This window comes from Sinocyclocheilus grahami, unplaced genomic scaffold (assembly GCF_001515645.1).
Source record: "Sinocyclocheilus grahami isolate Dianchi unplaced genomic scaffold, SAMN03320097.WGS_v1.1 scaffold446.1, whole genome shotgun sequence".
In the NCBI taxonomy this organism is placed as follows: Eukaryota; Metazoa; Chordata; class Actinopteri; order Cypriniformes; family Cyprinidae; genus Sinocyclocheilus; species Sinocyclocheilus grahami.
Genome location: NW_015505625.1, coordinates 172,285 through 182,296, shown reverse-complemented (window position 1 = coordinate 182,296; position 10,012 = coordinate 172,285). Strand labels below are relative to the sequence as shown.

Below are 10,012 nucleotides of genomic sequence, written 5' to 3'. Positions count from 1 at the left end.
GCGTTTGGCCAATCAATGTCTACTTACATCACGATTAGTACCAGTTGTGCTGGTTAGACCCTGCTCCGGAGTAGGAGCTAATTTGGTTCTCGAAAAAGGCAGTCCGGTACTAAAATCGCTCCCAGTTCCGGCGGTGCGAACACGCCGAAAAGTGGGTAGTTCCACAATTAGTTCTGATACTATGAAAAGGTTCCTGCGGTGCGAAAGGCCCTATTCTCCCTTGTGTTCGCTGTTGTCCTTAACAGTTCTGTCTAAATACGGATAGAAGTCTGTCTAATAATCAGATAGAACGGTTAAACAAATGAATTAACGTATACAAAAAGTCTTATAACGACTGCTTTTTTTCTATTATTAGTAATAGAAAGGCAAACATTATAATACTTTCTTGTTTATCGTCAGCATTCAGCATTTATATCATTTAAACAAATCTTTGAATGTCTAATAAACATCCAATTTCAAAAACCTTGCAAACTTAGTGGAATCTAGTTGAGATCTTGTGAAGTGTGCATGTGTATCCTGCATGATCGTGTGTACTCTGCGTGACGGTCGATCCGTGTGAATTGAATGCTGACAGGAGAAGAGTTCAGCTTCACTGGAGACGCGCGATCGACAAACTTTAAACTCGTGATTTTAAATTATGTTGCGCTTTATGCATTTTCCCACTGTCATTTTAATGTCATTTTCACTCGGTGCTGTATGTAAAATGAGTGTTACCTTGGCTTTATGTGGAAAAAATATGATTAATGCACACAAACTTCCCAGAATACTGAGTGCCCTGTTGGTTACAGTGTTTACTTCCTTTTTAATTATATTTTTATTAAATATTTATTTATTTATATGTGAAAATACTTAGTCATCTAAAGTATAAGTATGCAAAGGTTTATAAATTATTTACGTTACAAATCTAGTGAGATAATGCACACTGTTTTCTCAGATGAACGTTAAGCAATTCAAATTCACCGCATATACAGAAAAAGAGTTTAGCCCCTTTCACACATACAGTCTTTACTGGTAAATTACTGTTAAGAGATCATGTGTGAACAGGACCTTTTCAAAAATCCCGGTAAATATGTTCTGGCAATCATATCGTTCTTATGGAGATGACATGATTACTCTGAGCTGTTTACAAAGCTCTGCTGATTTTTTATTAGTTTTTCTATGTAAATATGCGTCAAAGAACGTGTCGCACTTCTCCATTCATCAAGGTTGCGACTCTGCAATTGGATACTATTATGCGCATCTCGTGTTTATAAGAGCAAAATATTCTGATTGGCTAGTAATGTTAGTTTGGTTGAGAGTGAAAGCTGTGCTCCTCTCATACCATTGGTAGGTGAACTCATGAACTCGAACGTGATATCAACAAGTTTTTTTTAAATGTAGGATTTATTTTTCCCGCAGCCAAACGCTGCACGCCGGAGAACTTTAAGCACTGAGTTTGTCAATAATATACAATCACAAAATCATGGCCAAATTGTGCGGCCCTAAAAATAAGTACAGCAAAAATGCTAAAGCGTTTCTAAACTGCAATCACAATTTTTTATCAGAAAGCTGTTGTAAATTCAAAGCTGTTGTAAATTACTCTACAAACACACACCTTTGTTTACTTTGCAACCACAACAGTTTCTGAGGAACTACATTGTTTGGTGGAAGAATACGGTTTTTATTAATAACATTACACTTTATTTGCTCCGTTTTATTTTGTGAAAGATTTCTTCAGTGATCTTCGATTAACAAGCTATTGAGTATCTGAACATCCATCATAGCCTCGGACCTAAACTGACATAACTGTGATCCATCATCTACTCACTTCATTGCAGCGTAGTAAAAAGTGCCAAACCACACTGTAGAGGTCAGCAGGTGCACAGGGATCATGACTTTGCCGTACTGCTTGAAGGTTTTCTTGAATCTCTGAATGAGGCCGCTGGATTTGTCCTGCAGAGGGTCTGGATCCTCCTGCCCTGGACGATCTCTGCTGCTGTTCCTCTGAGAGGCCGGAGAGCAGAGCCACCGCGGGCCGGGGCGCAGGCGTGTCCAGCAGCCGCGGGCCGCGGGAGCCAGCATCTGTGCGGGACGGCTGCAGGACGCACCACTGATCTGCAGCAGGACTCTAGCACACACTAACCGCTGCATCCCAAACAAGCTTCTGCGCCCAGCCGTCTGCCAACAGAGAAACAACAGCACAGTCTGACAGGGGCCTGACTCTGAGCGCAAGAGAGCGGCCAAATACAGCTCACAAAAATGCAGAGTAAAGACGACAAATTCACAAACGGCACGAAAGAAGATATAAACAGATGGTCAGTAGTATGAGATGCTCAATAATACACAGTGGGGTCTTTAGTGCAGTCATCGCATCTAAAATAAAAGTTTTTGTTTACATAATATATGTGTGTGAACTGTGTATCTATTTTGTATATATAAATACACACACACATGCATGTATATATTTAAGAAAAATTTTATTTTTATATATATTAAATAAATATATTTATTTATAATATAAATTATTTGAATATAATTATAGACATGTAAATATTTTCACAATATATACCGTATGTGTTTTGTATTTATATATACATAATAAATATACACAGAACACACACATATATTATGAAAACAAAAACTTTTATTTTGGATGCGATTAATCGCGATTCATCATTTGACAGCACTAGACTACTTAAATTATTGTTATTATTACTATTTTACTTAAACCCAGAAATGTTTTAAGAAATTTAAAAGAGAATTTAAAAAGAACAAACATAATAAATGTATTTGTTTTTTTTAAAGCAGGAAACAACATTATCAATGGAAACAATTCTGCACTATTTCTGGGTTACCTAAAAAAAAGAATAAAAAATAAATACATAAATACAAGCTCAAAATGCTCATTGAATTATTTTAAATTATGATAGAGAATTTTTTTTAGTTCATGTTAGCCCGAGTGCTGCTGCTGCTGCTATTAAACACTTACACTTCAACTTTCACTCAAAATGTTATCTGACAATTTGTTGTTATTATTTAAAATAATAAAATAATAATCAAAATAGTGGTAACCACATCAGTATGTGCCGCAATTTACTTTTGGTATTACACTGATATCTGAAGCACATATATTTACACTCACAATGTTTATTAATATTTACTTAACTTTACTTTTCAGGAGTACTAACGATTTGTCCATATTTCCTGAAGTGCATTACAACGCGTTTACGACAGATTGTATGTTAAGCTGGTAACGTCTCTTACTCTTCGGTTGAAAACAGACAAACCCTGAAGATTCTACAACACGTATCATATCCGCTGATGTCAATTATTTTTTTAAAGTCCATCTTTATTGACATTTTTTGGTTACACTTTACTTGAAGGGGTGTGCATAAGACTGACATGACACCTTCATAATCATGACACGACACATGTCATGAATATGAAGAAGGTGTTATGCATGTTTATGACAACTGTCATTAAGTGTCATTTGCTCAGTTATGTCATTTTTAATGCAAATATGACATTATTTGACCTAACCCTAACCTAACCCTACCCTTACCCCTAACCATAGCCCATAACAAAGACATCTCAAACATCATCATCTTTGCATTAAAAATGACATAACTGAGCGAATGACACTTAATGACAGTTGTCATAAACATGCATAAAAACCTTCATATTCTTACACGTGTCATGATTATGAATGTGTCATGTCAGTCTTATGCACACCCCTTCAAGTAAAGTGTAACCCATTTTTTTCAAAAAGGCGCTTTTTTTCCAGAAGCGCTCCTTTCATTTTTTTTATGCTTTATTAATTCAATGCCACAAGAACATGAGGCATTACATATTCACATTATCAAATCAACATTATCAGTTGCCAGAGAAAAAGAAAGGAAGAAAATTACATAATGCTTTCAGAGCATGACATGTTTTCAGTGCTTTTTGGTTTTTTGTTTGTTCTAAGAGATACACACACAATAAACCAAGTTCAGGGCTTCCGTACAATCGCGATCGTGCAGAATGGCCGTTTACTCTAATCGCTAGCTCCTAACAGCATGTAACGGAGGAATGAATGGATCCGAGGGGTTTTATTTAAATAAAATACATGCAAGCTTTCATTGTTGCTCGTGTTTACTGTAACGTTAGATTAGATAACGTCCCGGCAGATCGCCAGGGCAGGTCCTCACAAATGTAACGTATAAAAAAACTCGATGCTCGATTTCTAACCGTACGATGTTGTGCAACAAAATGCACTTGTTTATGGATTATTATTCGTAATATGCCAACGTGATGGATTGAAAAGAAGCGGTGCATGGAGTGATGTTAGCGACGTGCGCGCGGTTCAACGGCAGCGCTAACGTTAAATAGTTTTAAAATGAACCCCTTCAGCCATTCATCGGTGTAAAACCTGATTTTCCTTACTTTATGAGCAACACCCTAGTTCAAACGTAGCAATACGTGATGTGGATATTAGGCCACGAAAGGTCACTTAGATAGTAACGTTAATCTACAAAAATATTGGCAAACCGTTCATGTTACATGAACGAATTAGCATCTTTATTTTTCAAGAGCACTATCACCAATATCTTTTTAAATAGAAGACCTTAACTTATATTTTTTTTTATTGACGCCTATATTAGATAAAGTAGACCATTTAAACAACAGTTTTTTTCATATATAAATAAAATAATATTCCTTACCTTTGTGAAATGAACTGAAAAAGAGCGGTGAGCAGCTTTGCCCCCAGGTTGTCCGCGGGAAACTCCTGCGCATGCGTGCCTCGAGCTGATTTAAACCGCGCGCTGTAACAGGAAGTGCTTGTAAATTGAAAACGGCTCATTTCCATCATGTTGGATTCATGCAATATTCTCTCTTTTTGGAATTATTCAAAAATAATAGCTAAATCCTTAACAACATAATTGAGTAGGTTTTATTCCAGTCGTTTTTAATTAATTCTAATTAAAAAAATTAATTGTTAAATAAAGTTTACACATTAAATTTAATGAAATCTACAAACCTACAGAATGACTTTTTACAGTGCATAACGTAAAGTCGTTTATAAAGTGTAGCCCACTTCTTCTTACAAAACAAACAAATGTATAATATGTTGTATTATATTCAATATTCAAATTTTCGTTTTCTGTATAAAAAAGTACATCAGATATACTCATTTCTATCACACACTCTGTTTTTCTGTTAATATAGAATTCCAAATCCTTCCAAAATAATCTCGAGTAAACACGATGAACAAAACAGATGCAATAGTTTATTTTTCTTGACGACGAACATACTTGGTAATAAAGCTCTTCTGATTCTGATTCTGATTAATGCCAAGGTACCAAATATAAAAATACAGAGAGTATCAACATTACATACAAAGAGGTGACATTACACGCAAAGCACCATTTATAGATGTATGTGACAATAAATAAATAATACAAAACGAAAGATTTAACAAAATAAATTAAAAAGCTGAAATAAATTAACCGTTTTAAAAGCCTCGAGATTCTTGGAAGGTGAAATAGCTTGGATATACTGTTGAACCTCTTTTTTCGTAAACATTATATAAAGGATTTCGATGAGTTAATGTACTGCGGTGAATATGGCATTTTGCAAGAAATAATAATAGGTTAATAATAAAATGTTCATTAATTTGACCTTTTGGTATATTAAAGAAGCCAAACAGTCGTCTCATCCTTAAAAAGCAGAGAGAAACCCTGGAGTGCACTGCGATTGATAACATTAGAAAATGCAATCCAAAATAGCTGTGTGTGAGGACAGTCCCAAAAGATATGCATGTCGGTTTCATTAGAGTCACCACAAAAAGAAGAAAGACTGGTCTTTACCACAGACTGTAAAACAACAGGTCTTCACACGTACGGCATACATTGAAAATACTATGTAAAACGTTATATATATATATAACATTTTACATGTTATCTCTCTCTCTCTCTTGGCTATGCATAGAATAGCATACTTCCATAAAATGGTGCTTAAAAAAAGTTTCACATGTTGGAGATCCAACACGTGCTACACATAGTGAAGTGATGTGAAATGTTTAAAACGCATAGCGGGTTAACATATTGCATTTTAGTTCCATATGCTAATGTTAAAAAGCAAGAAGAGTGGAGTGACCTGGTGTGCCGCTGTAGACGCCGGTCCTGTAGGCGGCGCTGCGGCGCGTCTCATAACAAACACCGCAGTGAAGATCCGCGAAGAGCGCTGCTTGTGGATACATGATGGCGCAGAGCTCAAGTGAGTGCTGCGACTTTGACTCAGTCTTCGGCGAGCTGTGTTACATAATCATGCTGTTGAGCACATGCACTCTTAATATGATGTATAATGGTTGTCTCTTTCGGAGTCCAAGCAGTCTCTGAGCAGATGCAGCACGTGCCGAGATGGCGCTTGACTTCAGCTCTTGTTATCCACGCGACACTGACGCACTGCACTTTTTCATCTGACTTCATAAACTTCATTTATATGAATTGCTTTCCATTTCAAATATGTTTTCCCTTGAATGTGTTGTTTTTCCCCCCTCTGTGGTCCATTGCTGTATTTAAAAGGCGAATGCATGTTTTATAACCTAAGTGATAATGCACTGCTTGTGTGTTCAAAGGATTGTTTGAAGCGGACAGTAAATATGCTGATCGAGATCAGGACAGCATAGGATCAGCTTTCCATGCGTCCCAGACCTCAACTTCATCCTCATCTTCCTCATCAATGAAGAGACATTGGGACGGGGATGATGAAGATCACTCTCCCAGGAAGAAGCAGGTAAGCTCGCAGGAATAGTTCACCCAGAAATGAACATTTGCTAAAAATGTGCTCATCCTCAGGCCATCCTAGATGTAGAAGAGTTTGTTTCTTCACGGGAACAGATTTGGAGAAATGCAGCATTACGTCACTTGCTCAGCAATGGATGCTCTGCAGTGAATGGGTGCCGTCAGAACGAGAGTCCAAACAGCTGATAGAAACATCACAATAATCCACACCACTCCAGTCCATCAGATAACGTCTTGTGATGAGAAAAGTTGCGCACAAACAAATCCATCATTAAGGCGTTTTTAACGTTAAATGGTTGTTTCTAGCTAAAACATGAGTCCTCTATCCATACTATTGTTTTCTTCATTGAAAAAGCCATCTCGTCTGAATCAGGAGCGAAATCTGCACACATCAAGCGGCGTTTACAAGTAAAAAAACGGAACAACAGGAGATTGACTTTTCCACTGGAGGAAGTGCTATTACAGATTATGGACTCGTACTGACCTGAAGCGACAATTTGAAGTTAAAATGTCTTCAGGATGGATTTGTTTCTGACAAACATGCAGCTTTTCTCTTCACAAGACATTAACTGATGGAGTGGTGTGGATTATTGTGATGTTTTTATCAGCTGATTGGACTCTTGTTCTGACGGCACCCATTCACTGCAGAGCATCCGTTGCTGAACAAGTCATACAATGATGAAGAAACAAACACATTCTTCAACATATATGTATTCATGAAATGCATGAAATATATAAAATCCTCAATAGCTCTTTTCGTATTCTTGTGGTTCTCAGAAGCAGAAGTCGTTATAGTTGGGTACATTTATATTCGAAAGAAAACGGGCATTTTTAACGTTCCAGTGTGTTAAAAATGTCTAGCCCTGACATGATGTTACCAAACAATGATGTAGCAGGTGTAAAGAGGGGCTACATGCATGCTAGTGCTCTATCTTGTCTAGCCTTGTCTAGCCCTGGTCTCCTCTGCTCAGTTTGAGTTTAGTTTTTTTTAAAACATGTTTTTTTGTTTTGCAGGTCACCGAGGAATCCTTACACAGTCAGAAAGTGGCCACACATTACAACAAACTCCAGGAGCGTGGCCTGGCAGAGCGCAATAAAAGCAGGATAGTCCACATGCGCAACTTCAACAACTGGTTGAAGAGTGTCCTCATAGGTGAGAAGCAGCGCAAGCTTGCGTTTACCTCTCAAGCGATCATGTTTCAGGAGGCCCATGCTTGTTTGTGCTTGGGTTAGATGGTAGGGATCTCAGTTGAGTGGGGTGGCAAGCAGGATCTCACAGAGTTGTTGTTCTGAGGTCTGTGTGTTGGTCTTCAGCGGAGATCATGGACAAGGTGAAGGAACGACGGAGAGAGGTGACCGTGCTGGACCTGGGCTGTGGGAAAGGAGGAGACCTTCTCAAATGGAAGAAAGGATGTATTGATAAACTGGTGTGTGCAGGTAACTACACAGTCCTCTTCATACTTGATTTTTGACATTTTTTTTTCTTGGTGGGGGGACATAAATGAAGTAGACACTGTAACAAACAGTGCACTCAGTATTCTGGTAAGTTTGTGCTCACTGGGAATTATATTTTCAAATTTTTCATTCAGTACACAATGAATACGTCATAGCGGCCAACTGGATATAGTGCGGCATAGTTTGAGATGCAAACATACAAAGGAAAAAGCTGTAATACTTAAATTAAAAATAATTTTTTTCTTGTTTTACAGTATCTTAAGGAACTGGTATACTGTCAAAATTCAAGCCGGTAACTAAAAAAAACAAAAAACGAGCACTACTCGAGACAAATGAGCGTTGACACAATTATTCAACGCTACCAAACAGTGATATTAAAGGGTTAGTTCACCCAAAAATGAAATTTAGGCCATGAATTACTCACCCTCAAGGCATCCTAGGTGTATATGACTTTCTTCTTTCAGACGAATCCAGTCGGAGTTATATTAAAAATTGTCTTTGATCTTTCAAGCTGTTTAATGCCACTCAGCGGGTGTTGCATGCATCAGTCCAAAAGAAGTTAAATAAAAAGCGCCCATCCATAAAAAAAAAGTGCCTCACACGGCTCCGGGGGGTGAACAAAGGCCTTCTGTAGCGAATCAATGCGTTTTTGTAAGAAAAATATCCATATTCAAAACGTAATAATCACTTTAATGTAGCTTGCGCTCACAGTTGTACACGGAAGCAGTTGCATGACGTATTAGTTCAATATTACGTTTTGAATATGGATATTTGTCTTACAAAAACACATCGATTTGCTACAGGAGACCTTTGTTCACCCCCCGGAGCCGTGTGTGCTTTTTATTTCACTTCTTTTGGACTGATGCATGCAACACCCGCTGAGTGGCGTTAAACCGCTTGAAAGATCAAAAACAATTTTTTATATAACTCCGACTGGATTCGTCTGAAAGAAGAAAGTCATATACACCTAGGATGACTTGAGGGTGAGTAATTTATGGGCTAATTTTCATTTTTGGGTGAACTAACACTTTAATAGCAGGTGTAAAGAGGGCCTACATGCATGCCAGTGCTCTATCTCTGCACTTCTCTAAAATATTGTGAATCATTTGTCTTTGTGTGTTGCAGATATCGCTGCTGTGTCCATCGAGCAGTGTCAGCAGCGCTATAATGACATGAGACGGAGGGGTCACCCAAACGACCGCACGTTCTCAGCCGAGTTCATCACCACAGACTGCAGCAGGGTATGAGCACTGCACAAATCACACACTTCACCTGCTGTTTCATTTGTTCATTGTCAAAAGGAGGAAAGACAAAAGTCAGTGCGCAGTACAGGGTCGCATTCTCTCCGTCTCTCTCTGTCTGTCTCAGGAGCTGCTGTCTGAGAAGCTGCGAGACCCTGAGCTGCGGTTTGACGTGTGCAGCTCTCAGTTTGTGTGTCATTATTCCTTTGAGAGCGAGCAGCAGGCTGACACCATGCTGAGAAACGCCTGTGAGAGACTGCGGCCCGGAGGATTCTTCATCGGAACCACTCCAGATGCATATGAGATGGTGTAAGGTCTCACACACACTCTCACACACTCATGCGCGCGTACTCACTCACACTCACTCACTCACTCACTCACACACTCTCTCTCTCTCTCTCTCACACACACACACACACACTCTCTCTCTCTCTCTCTCTCTCTCTCTCACACACACACACACTCACACACTCTCTCTCTCTCACACACACACTCTCTCTCTCACACACACACTCTCTCTCTCACACACACACTCTCTCTCTCACACACACA

At 38.5% G+C, this 10,012-nt stretch overlaps 2 protein-coding genes across 2 annotated transcripts in view; one reads left to right on the top strand and one right to left on the bottom strand.

Moving 5' to 3' along the window:
- LOC107552302 (uncharacterized protein C18orf19 homolog A-like) overlaps positions 1-2,160 on the bottom strand; it is a 12,365-nt gene extending 10,205 nt beyond the window's left edge. The window contains exon 1 of the mRNA XM_016234160.1: positions 1,808-2,160. Coding sequence (XP_016089646.1) covers positions 1,808-2,130 — 323 coding nt within the window. The 5' untranslated portion in view covers positions 2,131-2,160. The remainder of the gene's footprint in view (positions 1-1,807) is intronic.
- A 3,981-nt stretch (positions 2,161-6,141) lies between these two features.
- LOC107552295 (mRNA cap guanine-N7 methyltransferase-like) overlaps positions 6,142-10,012 on the top strand; it is a 12,180-nt gene continuing 8,309 nt past the window's right edge. Inside the window, exons 1-6 of the mRNA XM_016234155.1 lie at positions 6,142-6,237; positions 6,599-6,756; positions 7,779-7,917; positions 8,079-8,201; positions 9,345-9,460; positions 9,588-9,769. Coding sequence (XP_016089641.1) covers positions 6,219-6,237; positions 6,599-6,756; positions 7,779-7,917; positions 8,079-8,201; positions 9,345-9,460; positions 9,588-9,769 — 737 coding nt within the window. The 5' untranslated portion in view covers positions 6,142-6,218. The remainder of the gene's footprint in view (positions 6,238-6,598; positions 6,757-7,778; positions 7,918-8,078; positions 8,202-9,344; positions 9,461-9,587; positions 9,770-10,012) is intronic.